This window comes from Miniopterus natalensis, chromosome 20 (assembly GCF_054644295.1).
Source record: "Miniopterus natalensis isolate mMinNat1 chromosome 20, mMinNat1.hap1, whole genome shotgun sequence".
Taxonomy (NCBI): Eukaryota; Metazoa; Chordata; class Mammalia; order Chiroptera; family Miniopteridae; genus Miniopterus; species Miniopterus natalensis.
In genome coordinates this window covers 26,091,892-26,109,342 of record NC_142100.1, presented here as the reverse complement: position 1 = coordinate 26,109,342, position 17,451 = coordinate 26,091,892, and the positions used below count along the sequence as shown (strand labels likewise).

Genomic DNA, 17,451 nt, shown 5'->3' with positions numbered 1-17,451 from the left:
TATGTGTATTGCTTGTCCGGGGCACATGGATGGAGATGGCCTCCGCCCAGTCCTTTCCTGTCCACGGTAGCATTGCACACTTGCACCCTTGTCCGTCCGACTGCAGAATGGCTGGGTCAGGGAGTGTATGCCTTTGTGATGCTGATGGCTGCTGCTAAGTCCCTGCCATGGGGGGTGTACCCTTTTTAAATTTTTTAAATGTTTTTACTGATTTGAGACAGAGAGGGAGGGAAATGGGGAGCGCGCGAAACATCAATCGGCTGCCTCCTGCACGGCCCCTGCTGGGGATCAAGCCCACAATCTGGGCACGTGCCCTGACTAGGAATCAAACCAGTGACCTCTTGGTGCCTGGGACGACGCTCGACCACTGAGCCACACCAGCCAGTGCTACCCCTTTTTTTTTTTTTTAAACTGACCAGGGTCTATACAAGACTAAGCCTGCATGTCCAAGGGTGGGGTCTGAGGGTACGTGGTTTTTAATCCATCCCTACTGTGGTACTCGTGGCTGACAACACCTCAGTTGAACTGGTTCCTCATGCCGTCTCCCAACACACGCCTCCCTGACGTGAACCATTCATTCGGCTGACGTTCCTGCCGACTCTGGCCTGTGACACGCTTTTGGCCCCATACCACGGGGGCACTCTGTAAATGAAGCGTGGGCAGAACCGGGGAGGTATTCCTGCAGGGCTCTTTTCTGAGGCGGGCGACAGTAAAATTCTGCACTGGAAATTTACAAAGGAAAGAACATATTTTTCTAAAACTGTTCTAACAGCTGACAGCAGTTTTAAGACCTAGCAGGCTCCCTAGGTAACAATGAGATTCACACTCTCAGTGCAAAAACCTGGTAATGAATGCACGAGTCTTGATGCTAAATGAGACATTTATTCTGCACGAAACAGCTTGAATTTTAAAAACCTGAACTTTCAAGACAAAAATGCTAAATGTCACCTTTATGAATATCGTGTGAACAGCGTGGTACTTATTCAAAGCCCTTAGCAGCTGAGGTCAGTATACCTAGTTCTTAAACCAAGGCCCGAGGATCAAGGGGAAGCGGCCAGTCTGTCCATCAGAACTAGATACAAACCTGTCTTTGATTTATCTCCATTTTCATTTCGCTCTCAGTTTTCTTAAGCTTTATCTTTTCAAAGGGCTGGAAGGCTGCCATAGACCATAGTCCCCCTAGCGCTGCAACTTTGGTGTTTCTTTTTAAATGCCAGCCTCCCATCCAAGAAAAAAAGACAAAAAGAAAGGCAGTCAGCATTCAGCTCAAGAATGGAGTAACAGTGGCTGACGTGGCTCAGTGGTTGAGCATCGACCCATGAACCAGGAGGTCACGGTTCAATTCCCGGTCAGGGCACATGCCTGGACTTTGGGCTCCATCCCCAGTAGGGGGCACCCAGGAGGCAGCTGATCAATGAGTCTCTCTCATCATGGATGTTTCTATCTCTCTCTCTCTCTCTCTCTCTCTCCCTTCTCTCTAAAATCAATTAAAAAAAATTTTCTTTAAAAAGATTGGGTAACATGCTCGAGAGTAGCTGGTTGCTAACCCGAGTCACTGCTCAGACTAGCTTTGGTATTAAGCCTCTGGACATCCTCCTCAGATCCACTTTTCTACACCATTTTTATTTCAATTCAGCAACCCCCTTGCACTGTGGACATAAAATGGAAAAGATACAACGTATTCTGACCAGATTCGGGTTCCCAGGGGTCACATATCAACACAAATAATTTCTAGTCATCACCCTCCTTTTGTCAGGCCCTCAAAATGGTCATTTCCAATAGATGGGAGGAAATCATATTCTCAAAACAAATGATCTATGGCCGATTGAAAGACGGGTGGCTCCTCGCACACACCCTTCCCTACAGCGGCTGGCAAGAGTACAGAATTGTTTCTCAAGCTTCCTAAAAAGGTGTCCTTAGAACTCTAGGATGAAGTAAAATTCATAACATTAGTATATCCAGCTTGAAGCTGGGTTTCAGATTGGAAAGAAAACTTGCCCAAGCCCCATTATCATCAGTAAGCTTTTTTTGTTGTTTTTTGTTTCTTTAATTGATTTTTAGAGAGAAAAAAGGGGGGAGGGACAGAGAGAGACATCGATGAGAGAGAGACATTGACTGGCTGCCTGCTGCATGCCCCCTACCGGGGACCAAGCCTGAAACCTGGGCATGTGCCCTGACCGGGAATCAAACTGGCGACCTTTCGGTGCATGGGGCAATGCTCAACCAACTGAGCCACACCAGCCAGGGCATTAGTGATCTTTATTCAGCATTGGACTTAAGCTGTATAAAAGCAATACAGACCTCTCCACGCTTTCACTTCTGCTGAACCTTCCTCTGGGCTCTGGGTGGGGGTGATGAGCTTCTACTTACTTCTGTCCCTCCTCTCCCTCCCCTTGACCCTGTCATCTCTGAAGTCCCTCTCTCTCTCCCAGTCACTTTCAGGCCAGGCCCTGGTCGGCTCCCTTTCCTGCCGCCTCTTCTCCCGGCTCCTGTCATGGTCCCGATCCCTCGTCCTCGACTCCCAGTGTCTCTCTCGGGATCGGGATCGCTCCCTCTTTTCCCTTTTCCCCTCTCTGTACTGGTCGCTTTTCATAACTGGCAAGTTAATGGGTTTTCGAAAAGGCCGATCCCGCCCCCCAAATCTCAGCTGCCCAGATTCCTTCTTCCCCCCGAGACCTCCTCCGAGGCGCCGAGGGATCCACCCTTTCAGAGTCCTTTCCAGTTCGTAGTCCACGAATATCTCGTGCTGGTCGATGACCAGGCCGTCGGCGTCCCGGTAGGCCTTGAGCAGGGAGCGCTCCTCTTTGTATTCGATGAAGGCGTAGCCCTTGGAAAAGCCCGTGACCAAGTCCCTCACCAGCCGAAGCCGCCGGATGTCTCCGTAGCGAGAAAACACTTCCTTTAGCTTCTCCTCTTTGGTCTGCAAGTTGAGTCTTGCCACAAACAGGGTGAGGAGGGGGTCCCCCGTGACGCCTTTGTTGGGGGTGTACCGTGCAAACATGGCTCTCCAGACCGCGCGGTCATGGGGGTCCTCATCTGTGCCATCGATGCTGCCAGCTTTAAGGGGGTCATACTCCTTGGCGATGGGCACCCAATCATTCATGTTCTAGGAAGGACCATAGGGAGCATTTACGTAGCACCTACTGTGAGCTACTCATCTGATCCTTAGCACAACCCCACGAAGCAGATACCCACCCCTTCAATGGGGAAGGAAGTGGATTCCCAGCAGCTGAGGCCTCCCAGCTACAAGGGGAAGGGGTGGCATCAGAGCCAGGCAGTGGGGCTCCAAGATGCTCTTACCCACACTCCCCCACCCTCCCTCCCAGGACAACACAGAGGGCAGCCGCTGAGTTGGATCACGAATGTGTCATCCAGCTTAGCCACCACCATAGAGAGCTTACTAACTACATTGTGACGTGGAGACTGGATCAAAGTCCAGGATCGAAAGCCAGGCTCACCTGCTAGAGACTTTAAAATGGTCATAGGAAAACCAGCCTGGGAACCGCTATGGAAATGTTTTTAAAGATGCTACTACCAAGACCCTGGCCGGCGTGGCTCATCCCACACACCAAGAGGTTGCCGGCTGAATTCCCCATCAGGGCATATGCCCGAGTTTTGAGCTCAATCCCCAGTAGGGGGCGTGCAGGAGGCAGCAGATTGATGTTTCTCTCATCAATGTTTCTCTCTAAAAATCAATTAAAAAATCTATTTTTTTAAATTAAAAAACAAAACAAAAATCTACTACCAAGAATTTCCAACATACCAAGGTAGAGCATGACATAACTTTCCACAAACTCCTCACCTGGCTTCAACTATAACCAACACGGGGCGGGTCTTGTTTCATCTATCCTTCTATTCACATCCCCCCTCCCAGATGATTCTGAAGCAGATTCTAGATATTTACATTGCTCATCTGTAAACGTTTCAGTCTGCGTCACTGAAAGATAAGGGCTTTTTCAAAAGCCGGACTACAAGGGAGAACCGGTGCTTGGAATGCAGCCTTTTGCATCTGTCAGTAAACAGGTAGAAAAGCTAAAACAGCCCCCGCCCAGCAGCAGGCTCTTTATTCCCGGGAATAAGAGGTTTCTTCCCGGTTCCCTAGCTGATAACCCGCGTCTGCCTTGGAGCAGGAGAACTGGTTGCAGTGATCATTTCAGTCCAGCAAGCATAGCAGTAACTGTCCTTCACTCTAATATGTGATCACTGCTTTTGAAAGCGGGTGGGTAAACGCCAAGTCTGACATATAATAATTGATTCAGGTGAACCTGCTGGAGCGATGTAGTGCTTGTCAGCGGTTCAGACGCTGCTAATAACCTCTGTAAAAATTTTTTTTTTTTAAGCCTCACTGGAGGATATTTTTCCCATTGTTTTTCAGAGACAGTGGAAGGGAAGGGGGTGGAGACAGAGAGAGAAACATGGATGTGAGAGAGACACCTAGATTGGCTGCCTCCCTCACATGCCCCGACCAGGGCTGGGGATTGAGCCTGCATCCGAGGTACATGTCCTTGGCTGGAATCGAACCTGAGACCCTTCGGGTGCGCGGGTCGGCGCTCTAACCACTGAGCCACACGGGCCGGGGCCACATTTTATTTATTTATCCATTCATCAGTGGGTGGGGCAGTTAACCATTAAGCGTGGCAAGTTGAAAAGCTTTAGCCTGGGAATCAGGAACACCCAGGCTTGAGACCTCCAGTGATGGGCAAAACGTCAATCCTCTGGAACATGCAGCCCCATGCCACCGAGCTAGGCTTTTGTGAGGATTCCATAAGTGTCTCTGAAAGTGCTTTATAATTATAAGTCGTCATACAAACAAAAGTCATTGCAAAGCAAGCCCAGCACGCCCGTCCTCGCTGAGTGCACAGCACGCGGTCCCGCGCTGCCCGGCCAGGTGGGCACCCGGCGGGGGGCGGGGCGGCCGAGCATGCGCAGTGGCGCCGCCGACGCCAAGGCGGAAGTGCCGGCGGAAAGGCCTGTACCCCCGGAAAGGCCTGTACCCCCGGAAACCCCGAAGCACCTCGGCTTTGGCCGCCGGCCCCTCACCTTCTGGGTGAACGGAGCGCGGAAAGAGCCCCCTTGCCACCCCAGCTATCGCCCCAACGCCCCAAAACACAACCCCGAAAGGTGTCTCCATTTGCCAGGTTTCAACATGGCGGCCCCCTTCCCCTCCCCCCCGCCACGCGCGCGCGCGGCCACACCGTCCAGGCCGAGTTACCTAGGTCCTTCCCGCCAGGGGCGCCCCGCTCCGGCCACGCCGCGGCCACTCACCTCGCTCAGGCTCGGGCTTCCTCCCCCGCGGGACCCGGCGCCGGGATCCTAACGATGGAAGAGTCTCGGTGCCGCCCCGACCGGACCTTGACATCGGAAGCAGCAGATTCGTCACGGGCGCCGTTTCCAATTTTATTAGAAGACACGCAACCCCCGGCCTTGAGCGCGGACGGCGTATTATTCACGAGCGGGATGAAACGTGAAAATTTCCCCCCCACGAAGACAAGGTCTGTGAGTGGAGCTGAGAGTATGGAATCTGCGGTTGGGGATCCGGGCGCCGCGGCTGTTCTCCGCGCCTGCGCGGGGCGAGTATTTTTAGATTCACCTTTGGCCCGCTTGCGGTGGACAGCTCGGCTCTGCTGGCGGCCGCCGCGGACACGCGTGGGCCGGCCCCGCGGCGTGTTGGCGCGTTCCCCCCGCGTGTCCCCGGCCACTAGACTTAGTAAGTTCGCTTTTCCCACTTCTCAACCAGCCCTGCGTGTCGCGTGGGAATGTGCTGCTCTGCGGCCTCCCACTGGGCGCGAGGGGACATGTCCCCGTGGGTTTGACTTGCGTGTCTCTAGTGACGTTCAAAATCTTTTCCTACGTGGGTTGGCTTCTCCAAGGGTCAGCTGGAAGGCACCCCCATGGCTGCCACGTCTATCTAGTCATTAAAAACTATGCAAAATTACTTACAGCGCACATTACTTTGTAGCGTGGCCTACTCTGCTGGAGCTTGCTCTAAAAGTTTCACACTAGTACAGTCTTTTTTAAAAAGTTTCTATATTGTTGAAAGTTTTACAGTTTTTCCCCAATAACGCCCTCCACCCTGCACCCGCCTCCCCCCCCCCCCCCCCCCCAAGGCTTTCACTTCTCTATTTATTGTCTGTGTCCATGGGTTATGCATATTCGCATATAAGTTCTTTGGTTAATCTCTGCCCACCCGCCCCTTCCCTCTGAGATCCGTCAGTCTGTCCCATGCGTCTGTGTCTCTGGATCTGTTTTGTTCTTCAGTTTATTTTGTTCCTTAGATTCCGCGGATGAGTGAGATCATGTGGTATTTGTCTTTCTTTAAGTGGCTTATTTTGCTAAGCATAATACTCTCCAGGTCCTCAAAAGGGTCAGAGATCCTTCCTTTTTTTACAGCTGCATAGTACTCCATGGTGTAAATGCACCACAGCTTTTTTAATCCACTCATCTGCTGATGGGCACTTGGGCTGTTTCCAGGTCTTAGCTTTTGTCAATAGCGCTGCCTTGAACATAGGGTGGCAAATATTCTGATTGGTGTTAAAGCAACCCCTGGGCAGCTAAGCTCATTTCATTCTCTTAACCACTCTTGGAGGAGTGTATTGTTACATTCCAAGGTGGAGCCCCAGGGGGCATGGAGGGTGGGGTGTGGAGGACTTGAGTCCCTTCACCTCCATCATAACCTCCTTTAATGCGCCCCCAACCCTTTACCATGAATAAAAACATTTCACCTAAGTTTGTTTGTTTTTTAAAATGTCTTTTACGCAAACATGAACTCAAAAAAAAGTGCCCCGGGCACCACCCTTCCTGCAACGTTCTTTTCTAATGACCTTTCACGCGGAGACATGAAGTCACTGACCCAGGATTCCATGCATTTTAACCCAAACTGGGAAAATCTCCAAAATCCTTGCTGTTTTCATGCAGGATTGAAGGAGAACAAGACCGGAAAATAATTTAGAGAACTGGAAGAAAGCCTTCCTGAGTGGGCCGCTCAGGAAATAAATGGTGCCACAGGTACTCAGAAGGGCACCAGACTGACTGTGCTTGATGTACCAAAATAGGACCCCCGGTTATCAGCTAGTGGAACTTTCCTATTGGTGGACTAATTTAGCCCTTAAACATTCACGTTCCATTTTTATTAGGTGTGACCCACCCACCCACTTGTTTGTGTTTCCCAGTTCACTTTTTCCTTTGTTTAACTATGAGTAAGGCAAGGTTAAACAGCCACTTAGCATAAACCAAAGTGACTTCTGCACAGTCACTTTGGTTTCTACTAAAAACAAAAAAAGTGCAAGGGGACAGTGTTTTTGAAATTATTTTTAAAACCTCGTTACCATGACGTCTCATTGGGACTTTTTAAAAACTTTTTGTAGACATTCTTGGTGTGTTACTGATCCAACTCTCCATATCTTGTTCCCATATTATGATAGGAACTGGCCAAGTTGCTCAGTGGGTTAGAGTGTCATCCTGAAACGCCAAGTTTGCAGGTTCAGTCCCCAGTCAGGGCACATATAAGAACCAACCAATGAATGTATAAATAAGTGGAACAACAAATCGATGTTTCTCTGACTTTTCCTCTCCCTTCCTAAGATTTAAATATATATATACTTGAACTCAATAGCCCTATTGACTAAGACACTACAGACTTTGCACAGTAAATGAACAAAAGAATCTTTTTTATATCAAAAGCAGTTACTCAATGGAAGGCCTCTCAACCGTTTAAAGGTATGATTCACCAGGTTCCACTATGTAGCAGTGTATAAAGCACGAAGGAAGTCCGATATGGTGCCTTAGAGGGTGAATTTCTAGGGAAATTTCAAGCGGAGCTTTTGACAGCCGCATTGGTGGCTGAGGATACTGAAGGTTAAAAAAAAAGAAAGAAACTCATTACCATTAAGTTCTTTCTGAGGCTACTTCCACTTAACAGCCTTGGAACATAATTCACGTGTCGTAAAATTAACCCATTCAAAGCGTACAGTTTGGTGGTTTTTAGTCTCTTCACAGAGCTGTGAAACCGTCACCACAACCTAATTTTAGAACATTTTCATTACTCCAAAAAGAAACCCTGTGGCATTAGCAGGCACTCACCATCCGCCCTTCCCCAGCTCTAGACAGCGACCAATCTGCTTTCTGTCTCTACAGAATAGATTTGCTGGTGTTCAGTGTTGATGTAATACAATTTATCTTCCTTTATTGACGACGGTGCTTTTGAAGAAATTACCAAATCTAATGAGTTAGTTTTTGTGTCTGGTGTCAGGTGTGGATCCGACCTCATAACTTCTGTACGTGGGTCTCCCATCTCCCCAAGGCCGTTTGGGGACAAGACTGACCTTCCCCCCCCCCCCCCCCCCCGTGAATGGCCTTGGCACCTGTGTTGAAAGCCACTTGACCGCATGCCTGAGGTTTTATTGCTGGGCTCTCCCGCCTTCGTTGCCTTTGGGGCTGGACAGTACTCCACTGCCTGGCTACGCCGCCGTCATTTGCGGTGAGCCTGCTAGTTCATCCCCGGGCGCTGCGCCCGCCGAGCCTGCCCCGGAGCCTCCCTTCGGGGGTCGGAGGCCCTGTGCCCTCTGAAAACGGCGTCTGTTTTGTTTGCTCGCTCACCAAGGGAGCTGGCAGCCCGTCCCTGGGCGAGGCGGGCGCCGTCGCTGCGTTTTCTCCCTCTTGTTACAAACCGCTCGCTTTGTAACTCATTTTGTAACTAATTTTGTAACTCACGCCGCTGATAGGCCAGTGACACCCTGTACCCGCCCCGGCCCCGTGCGCCTGGCACACGCGCTTCGGGTCTGTTTCTGGAAAGAAAGGAGAGGGCCGGCTAACGTCTGGAGCGCCTCTAGGTGCTTTTGGTGACACCGTCACCTCCCGATCTCGTCTGGCGCGGTCCCGGCAGCAACCCTCCCGCTTCCCGCCGTTCCTTCCTGGGGGGAGGCTGAGTTAGGTAACGCGGCCCAGGCCGCGGCGCCGGCTCAGTGGACGAGCCCAGGGCTTCGCGGAGCGCACGGCGCAGGGACTCTGCGCTTTACCCAGGGGGCGGGTGCCCCCAGGTCCTGGCGACAACTGCCCCGGGCCGCGGCGCGCGGCCACCAGCAACGGTTTTCCGTCTGGGCCCAGGGTTCAGAAGACGCCCCCAGGGGCCCGGGTCTCCGTCCAGGTGCGACGCAAACTCTCCGGCTGGAAAGCTTGGGCGTGGAGAGGAAATAGCGGGGCCGTTTTTCACACCCCTCCCCTCCCCCGCTCGGAAATTCCGGCCCCGTCTCCACGGAAACGCGGCGCCGGCGGCGGTCGCCCGGGGGCGGAGCTGGGCGCCGCGGCCCCTCCCCGGGTTTGCGCGGCTGGCGGGCGGGGAGCCGGCGCGGCCGCCCCGTAACCTCTCCGTTCCTCTTCTCGGCTGCGCCCCCTTCCCGTTGGCCTCCCGCGCCCCGGGCCACACCCTGCAGGCGCGCGCTCCGGCCTGGTCCTGCGCCCCCGGGGCGGCCGGGGCCTGAGAGCCACCCGCGCGGCGCCCGGTCCCCACGGCGCACCCCTCGGCCGCGCCGATTGGCCGCGCCTGGGCCGTCCCCCGCCGGGCGCGCGCGGGCTCCTCTGCCCAGCGGGAAGTTTCCCGTGTCCCGAGGAAGTTGGACTTTTGCAGCCTCGGAGAAAGCGGCTGCTGAGGCTGCAGGGCCCTTGCGCGGCCATGGAGGAGCCCCCTTTGCGCGAGGAGGAGGAGGGGGAGGAGGAGGAAGAGGAGGAAGAGGGGGAGGAGGCTGGGCCCGAGGGGGCCCTGGGCAAGAGCCCGCTGCAGCTGACGGCCGAGGACGTGTACGACATCTCCTACGTGGTGGGCCGCGAGCTGATGGCGCTGGGCAGCGACCCCCGGGTGACGCGGCTGCAGTTCAAAATCGTGCGCGTGCTGGAGATGCTGGAGACGCTGGTGAGCGAGGGCAGCCTGGCGGCCGAGGAGCTGAAGATGGAGCGGGACAGCCTGCGGCAGGAGGTGGAGGGGCTGCGGAGAGGGGGCGCGGCGGCCGGCGGGGAGGTGAGTGCGGCCGGGGGCGCCCTGCCCGTGCGCGCTGCGCCCCGCGCATCGGCGAGCGGGCCCCTGTCCTCTCCAAGGCCCCCAGACCGGCGCGCTGCGAGTATCCAGCCCCCAGATCGTAACCATTTCTGGAGCAGTTACTCACCAGGTGCTGGGCCCTGTGCTGAGTAGGTTCCGAATCGCCGGCCTCGGGCATTTTTGACCGTGGCCCAGAGCAGTGGTTCGCGGGCTGTAGCAGGCATCACCGCCACCTGGGTGATCCCTAAAACACAGACCACCCGGCCCCAGCCCCAGAGTTTCTGATTCACTAGGTCTGGACTGGGACCTGAGAATATGCATCTCCAATGAGTGTCCAGATGAGGCCGATGCTATTGGTCAGGTATCACACTTTGAGCGCCTTTGACCTAGATTAGGAAGTAAAATTTAACTAAGAAATTAGTGTTTATGACCACAAAAGGACACGTGTGAGAACATTCAGAGTAGCTTTATTTATAATTGTGCCAAACTGGAAAGAATCCAAACGCACCAGAGGCAGGGGTGGATTTTTAAAACTGTGGTATATCCATACAATGGAATACTACACAGCTGTGAAAAAGAACAGAGTGCTGATACTCGAGATTCAAGAATGCGCAGAATAATCATTCCTGATAGGAGACAGATTGATGTTAACCCCATGTTGGGGACAGTGGGAGGGAGCAGGAAGGAAATGTGGTTACATGGGTATGTACATATGACAGAAATCATCACGCATAAACTCAAGATTAATGCATGTTATTCTGTGTACATTATACCTTCATTTTACAAAATTATATTTCAAGAAATTATTTACCTAACTCAACATGATGCCCAGTCATCCATACTTCCTATTTTATACGTTTTTAAATTCTTGTTGTAACTCACTAAATGTCATACTCAGTAGTGGGTCTCCAGCCACAGTTTAAAAAAAAAAAATCTGCCCTAAATGGGCTCTCTCATTTAATCTTCATATACTGTTATACCCATTTTACAGAAATGGAGGTAAATTAAGTAAATTTTTGCCACAGAACAGGTGTAAATAATTTACTTAAGGACTTAGAGCAAGTAGGAGGTGGAGGCAGGATTCGAGCTTAGAGATGTTGGTTTTAACCACACTAGATCAAAATAGACTTTTGGCCTTATTTGTTGTACTAGCATTTGTTGAGCAACTGCACTGTGCAGGCTCTGGGGCCATGGAAGTAAATCAGGCAAGGTCCCTGCCTTCTCGAGGCTCACATCTACCGGGCGGGGAAGACACACAGCCCTGCAGGGCTCGAATACAAGATTGCAGACTGAGGGGCGAGCCGTGAAAGCCCAGTAGGGCCAGGGCCGCTGAACTTCACAGGGAAGAGCCAAGGTTTTGGTAGCTTTGCTTGTACACCGGTATTTCCCCTGCTCACGTTAGTCATGGTGACCGTTATGTTTGTACATAAGGCTCTACTTTTGCATCCATCGTAGGAGATGGTTGAATATCATGGTGAGTAGCCTGGCTTGTGAGGCTGGAGAGCAGCTAAATGACTCTCCTGGCATTGCTCAGCTCTCATCCTCGGCTCTCTTCCCGGCACCTTCAACTCCAGGTCCAGGGATTGGAGGAGGCCCCACCGTGGGCCACGAGCAGTGTGGTCTGCCCAGAGGCCTGTGATTTCCCGTGTGGGGCACAGCGGACAAGCGTCACTAGTCAGCAGATGAGATGGCACATTTTCATCCCAAACCACAGCCTTAAAAATGGGGGGTAGGAGGGCAGAGAAAATGAGTGTTTCGTGCCATTAGTTCATACAAATAGGCCTTGTTTTTTTAAAATTTTTATTATTTTTAATTGTGGTAAAGTACACATAAAATTTACACTCTTGACCTTTCTTAAATTCAGTGGCGTTAAGTACATTCACACAGTTGTGCAACTGTCACCACCATCCTGTCCAGGACTCTCTTCATCTTGCAAAACCGAAACCCTGTACCCTTTAAATAGCACCTCCCCAAGCCTCCCTGCCCCCAGCCTTTGGTAACTACTGTTCTTCTTTCTATCTCTATGAATTTTCCTATTTTAGGTCCTTCCTGTAAATAGACTCATGTAATGTTTGTCCTTCTGTGACTGGCTTCTTTCGCTTAGTACAATGTTCTTAAGGTTCCTCCACGTTGTAGCACATGTCAGAATTTCCTTACTTTTTGTTTTTAATCTTCACCCGAGGACGTGCTTAGAGAGAGAGGGAAACATCGACTTGTTATTTATGCATTCCTTGGTCGATGCTCCTATTTGCCCTGGGGAATTTTTAAAAAATATATCTTTATTGATTTCAGAGAGAGGAAAAGAGAGGGAGAGAGAGACAGAGAAACATCAATGATGAGAGAGTCATTGATCGGCCGCCTCCTGCACGTCCCCTGCTGGGGATCGAGCCCCCAACCCGTGCAGGTGCCCTGACGGGGAATCGAACCCCAACCTCTTGGTTCATGGGTTGATGCTCAGCCAAGGAGCCACAGCGGCCGAGCCCGACCAGGAATTGAACCTGCAATCTTGGAGCAGGGAGGAGATGAGAAGACGCTCTAACCAACTGAGCTACCCCACTAGGCTTCAGTTCTCCTTTCCTTTGATGTGTTAATATCCATTCCTCTTATTATTCATTTTGATGCTCAAATTGTTCTCAGTTTGGCCACTAGGAGCTCCTCCTGACTATGTCATTTTGACAGTCTCCACCCCTTACGTGGAAACGTTCCAGGGTCCTCTTGGACCTTCCCTGCCCCAGCCCTGGAAGCAACCACTTCCCCAGGGGCCCTGGCGCTCTTTTGGAGAATGGTACTTCTGCGTCTTTACCACCAGCCAGACCCTCCCAACAGGCCGAGCCTTGTCTCCTCAGGCCCCTGGGAGCAACCAAACAAGAGAACGTTCCTTCCTGGGCCGGACGGTCCCTCCTCTTAAGGGAAACTGCATATGTGACGCCTTTCCTTACAGGGAAACCTGGGACCGGACAAGATGGTGGTTGACCTGACAGATCCCAACCGACCGCGCTTCACTCTCCAGGAGCTGAGGGACGTGCTCCAGGAGCGCAACAAGCTCAAGTCGCAGCTGCTGCTGGCGCAGGAGGAGCTGCAGTGCTACAAGAGGTGGGCTCTCTCCCCCGGCCGCCCGAGCTCCTGCACGTGTTCTGTGTTCGCTCCAATGTATCAGTGACTCTCTCATCATCGATGTTTCTCTCTCTCTTTCCCTCTCCCTTCCTCTTTCTGAAATCAGTTAAATAATGAGAGCCCACTCTTTGCAAAAAAGGGGAGAGAGGAGTGAATTCTGCTTTCTGTAGCTCCTATGTAAAGGGGTGTCTCAGCTCAGGCAGCCATAGCAAAATATCACAGACTCGGGGCTTTAACAATAGAAATGTGTTTTCTCACAGTATCAGAGGCTGAGTCCAAGATCCAGGTGCCAGCAGGGTTGGTGCTGACGCTTCCTGGCTGATAGGCAGCTTCCTTCCGGCCGTGTCCTCACATGGCCTGGGAGGGGGAAAGCAAGCCCTCTCGTGTCTCTTCTTAAAATTGATTGGCCCACTTAGCTGGGAAGGATCCTGGAGTTGCTCTCAGAAATGAAGAAAAAACTGCAACTAAGGCCTCAGGGGCAGGCACAAGGGACTCAGTGCCTGTTTCTCTCCTCTTTGCTTTCTTTGTTCTCACTATCTCGGATTACGGACAGTCCTGTTCTGAATCTTGGGAAATATGACTGCTGGCAGCCCCAGATGCACCAGTGAGAGAGAACAGCCTTCTTCCAGCTCCTGTGCATCCAGTCCAGGTCACCTGACCTCAGTATCTTGTCAATATCAACCTAGCTCTTCTCACCACCTGACTTGTATATATTTTAATTTTTTCCCCCACTGGAATGTAACTTGCATGAGCGAAGATATTTTCTCTGTTTTGCCCACTGCTGCATCTGTAGCACCGTGGTACAGTATGTCGCTTAGTAATATCTGTTGGGTGAATAAGTGTCATGTATTATCGTCTCACTGAACCCCTCAATCCTGGGAGGCAGGAGCTCCTATTATCTTAGTTTCACCACTTAGGAAATCAAGGCCTCAGTTAGGGGATTTATACAAGGTTGTATTCCTACAGCATGGAGAAGCTTGAACTATTAGCCAATGCAATCAGACAAGAAAAAGAGAAAGAAAGAAAGAGAGAGAGAGAGAGAGAGAGAGAAAGAAGAAAGAAAGAAAGAAAAAGAAAGAAAGAAAGAAAGAAAGAAAGAAAGAAAGAAAGAAAGAAAGAAAGAGAAAGAAAGAAAAGAACGAAAGAAAGAGAGAGGGAGGGAGGGAGGGAGGGGAAAGAAAGAGAGAGAGAAAGAAAGAAGGAAGGAAGGAAGAGAAGAAAGAAAGAAAGAAGAGAAAGAAAAAGAAAAAGAGAGGGAAGGAAGGAAGGAAGGAAGGAAGGGAAGGAAGGAAGGAAGGAAGGAAGGAAGGAAGGAAGGAAGGAAGGAAGGAAGGAAGGAAGGAAGGAAGGAAGGAAGGGAAAGAAGGGAGAGAGGGAGGGAGGGAGGGAGAGAGAGAGAGAGAGAGAAAGAAAGAAAAAGAAAGAAAGAAAGAAAGAAAGAAAAAAAAGAAAGAAAGAAAGAAAGAAAGAAAGAAAGAAAGAAAGAAAGAAAGAAAGAAAGAAAGAAAGAAAGAAGAAAGAAAGAAAAAGAAAGAAAGAAAGAAAAGAAAAAAGAAAGAAGTTTCAGCATGGGAAACCTGGAGGGAAGATTCTCATCTGGGTCAAAACCTCTCTGACTCCGGAGCTTTCGGTGCAGAAATTATTGATACAATAGTGGTGATTAAGGTTCTTCACTTTCAGAGCTGCACAGAGGAGAGGTCTGCAGTAAAACAGCCCGTTTGTTTGTCCCCCTTTTTCCAGTGGCCTGATTCCAGCAAGAGAAGGCCCAGGAGGGAGAAGAGACAAGGACACTCCGATGGCCAGGGCCAGCGCCGCCGGCCGGACCAAGGAGGAGAAGACAATCATAAGGAAGCTGTGAGTTGCCGTGCTGCTGGGGGCGAGAGGAGGCTGGCCAGCTACCCGGGTGGGGAGGTCCTGCTCTCCTGGCGGTGGCACTGCCTGCAGCCGACGAGAACACTCGGTTCCAGTGTATTGTAGCATCTGCCAGGGAGCCGTCTAAGCACTTGATGAATATTAATCCATTGACTCATTACAGTGACCCCGTGAGGTAGGAACTAGCACTACCTACCCCCATTTTACAGGTCTCTACCGAGAGGTACAGTGACGTGTCCAAGGTCAAACAGATAAGAAATAGTGAAGTCAGGATCTGAACCTAAGAAAGTCCAGATTCTACACTCCACTGCCTCCCAGTTATACACTAACCATAACCAAAAAAATAATAATAAGATTACAACAAGCCCTGGCCGGTGTGGGTCAGTGGTTAGAGGGTCTGCCTGCGCACCGAGGGGTCTCAGGTTCAATCCCCGGTAAAGGGCACATCTAAGAATCAGTCAGTGAATGCATCAGTAAGTGGAACAGCAAATCGATGTTTGCTCTCCCTCAAATATATATATATATATATATATATATATATATATATATATATATATACACCTTTGAAACCTGATGTGTATTTTACACTTACAGCACATTTCAGTTAAGACCAGCCATGTGCCAGGGCTCAAAAGTCACATGTAGCTAGTGGTCACCACATCAGTATCACAGCTTTAGCCAGTACGTGGTGAGATGAGATCCTTTAAGACTCCGACAAAGTACTGAGTTCACGTGATTTAGAAAAAAATTTTCTTAAATCACAATAAAATATACATAGCAAAATTTTATGATTTTAACTATTTTAAAAAAATAAATATTCTTTATTGATTTCAGAGAGAGGAAGGGAGAGGGGGAGAGATAAATATCAATGCTGAGAGAGAGTCATTGATCGGCTGCCTCCTGCAGGTCCCCTGCTGGGGATCGAGCCTGAAGCCTGGGCATGTGCCCCCACCGGGCATTGAACCGCCATCTCCTGGATCCTAGGTCGACGCTCAACTGCTGAGCCACGCCAGCTGGGCGATTTTAAGTGCTAACAAGTGTATAATTTAGTCGTCGTAAGCACGTTTACGATGTTGTACAAACCATCCCACTCTCCGTTTCCAGGACTTTCCCATCGTTTCATCCTGAAACTCTGTGCCCGTTAAGCACTAGCTCCCCCTTTCCCCCTCCTTCCAGCCCCTTTCCACTTTCTGACTGAATTTAGCTGCTTCCGGCACCTCGTAGAAGTGGAATCGTCCAGTATTTGGATGTTTGTCTTCCTCCCGCTGATGGGGAGCGTGGAGGGGCTTGAGCCGAGGGAGGGCAGCTCTGCATAGTGACAGAGGCGTTGGGCTGCTACGCGTGGACTGCAGGGGGCAGCGGGGAGGCCGCTGTGGCTTGGCCTGGGGCGGCAGTGGAGGAGATGAGAGCGGTGGGGTTAGGGACGTGCTTGGGGCACAGGACTGAAATGTAGCAGCTGGGGGGTGGGGGGAGACTTGAGAAAACTCCCAGGTTCCTGGCGTGAGTGACTGGGCGGGCGTGAGGTCACTTCCGGAGACTGGGCCCTGGGGTGGGGGAGGGGAGGATGGCTGAGCACTAGCCCCTGGATCCAGATGGGCTCACGGCAGCCTGGCTGGCAGAGCACTCGGGGAGCCCGCCTTCCACAGGGAGCAAGAGCCCAGGTCCCGTCACTGACTTGTCAGCGCCCCCCTGGGCCATCTTTGTGCCGTCCTGGTAACTGGAAGCAGCGCTCGGCTGTCCTGTGCCATCAACCCCAGGCATCACTGTCCCTTTTCAGAACTTGGCACGTGAGGCTGGAAAGCGCCCGGCGTTTGGTGTCCACCTCTCAGCAGATAGCTTTATGTGTCACCTGTCTTACCCAAGAACTCACGTTAACTTTACTTTTGCAAAGACCTGTTTTACAACTGCAGGCGGCATTGAGAAGTTATTGCTTCCTCTACAAGAAAACCACCTAAAATTAAATAAAAATTTTAAAAAGGTGGCCGAGTCCGTCCGTCAGTACAGCGCAGTGGTTATGTGGGCTCTGGGTCCGTGGTTTTCTGCGTGACCTTGGGCCTGTGATTTGACCTCACAGAGCCTCAGTTTCCTCATCTGTACCAGAGGGATGTTGGTTGTGCTCACCTCCTGGAGTCGTTATGAGCGTGAAAGGAGCTGATGAACGAAAAGCCCCCAACGAGCTCCTGCCTGTCCATCCTGAGCCCCAAGTAAATGTCTGAGTCAGTGGCCTGCAGGCGCCGCTTACAGATTCAGCAGCAGTCCTGTGGCCCCCCCTCGTGCTGTTCCGTCTGACCCCCCCCTTTCCACCCAGGTTCACCTTCCGATCGGGGAAGCAGATGTAGATCTAAGGCCGCGGCGGTTCTCAGACTCCAGAAGACAGCACACCAGGAAGCCTGCGGGAGCCACTCTGTGCCACGCAGACACCCCCACTGCACCTGCTC

The 17,451-nt window shown here is 51.4% G+C and overlaps 2 protein-coding genes across 2 annotated transcripts; one reads left to right on the top strand and one right to left on the bottom strand.

Moving 5' to 3' along the window:
- Positions 1-1,463: 1,463 nt before the first annotated feature.
- Positions 1,464-5,331, bottom strand: SNRNP35 (small nuclear ribonucleoprotein U11/U12 subunit 35). The gene is made up of 2 exons (XM_016203192.2): positions 5,266-5,331; positions 1,464-3,106 (listed from the first exon to the last, which is right to left on the bottom strand). The coding sequence occupies exon 2, from the start codon at positions 3,101-3,103 to the stop codon at positions 2,363-2,365; it is 741 nt and encodes a 246-aa protein (XP_016058678.1). The 5' UTR covers positions 3,104-3,106; positions 5,266-5,331; the 3' UTR covers positions 1,464-2,362.
- Positions 5,332-9,361: 4,030 nt separating this feature from the next.
- On the top strand, positions 9,362-17,444 carry RILPL2 (Rab interacting lysosomal protein like 2). The gene is made up of 4 exons (XM_087828739.1): positions 9,362-10,009; positions 12,969-13,120; positions 14,882-14,995; positions 17,322-17,444. Exons 1-4 carry the CDS (start codon positions 9,668-9,670, stop codon positions 17,350-17,352), a joined length of 639 nt encoding a protein of 212 aa, XP_087684865.1. The 5' UTR covers positions 9,362-9,667; the 3' UTR covers positions 17,353-17,444.
- The last annotated feature ends 7 nt before the right edge of the window (positions 17,445-17,451 follow it).

What these genes read in the sequence shown, in the direction of transcription:
- SNRNP35 (XM_016203192.2), bottom strand. Translation starts at nt 3,103, where the DNA reads ATGAATGATTGGGTGCCCATCGCCAAGGAGTATGACCCCCTTAAAGCT.
- RILPL2 (XM_087828739.1), top strand. Translation starts at nt 9,668, where the DNA reads ATGGAGGAGCCCCCTTTGCGCGAGGAGGAGGAGGGGGAGGAGGAGGAA. An exon ending in GCGCGGCGGCCGGCGGGGAG is followed by an intron (nt 10,010 to 12,968) that starts GTGAGTGCGGCC and finishes CTTTCCTTACAG; the next exon opens with GGAAACCTGGGACCGGACAA. An exon ending in GAGCTGCAGTGCTACAAGAG is followed by an intron (nt 13,121 to 14,881) that starts GTGGGCTCTCTC and finishes CCCTTTTTCCAG; the next exon opens with TGGCCTGATTCCAGCAAGAG.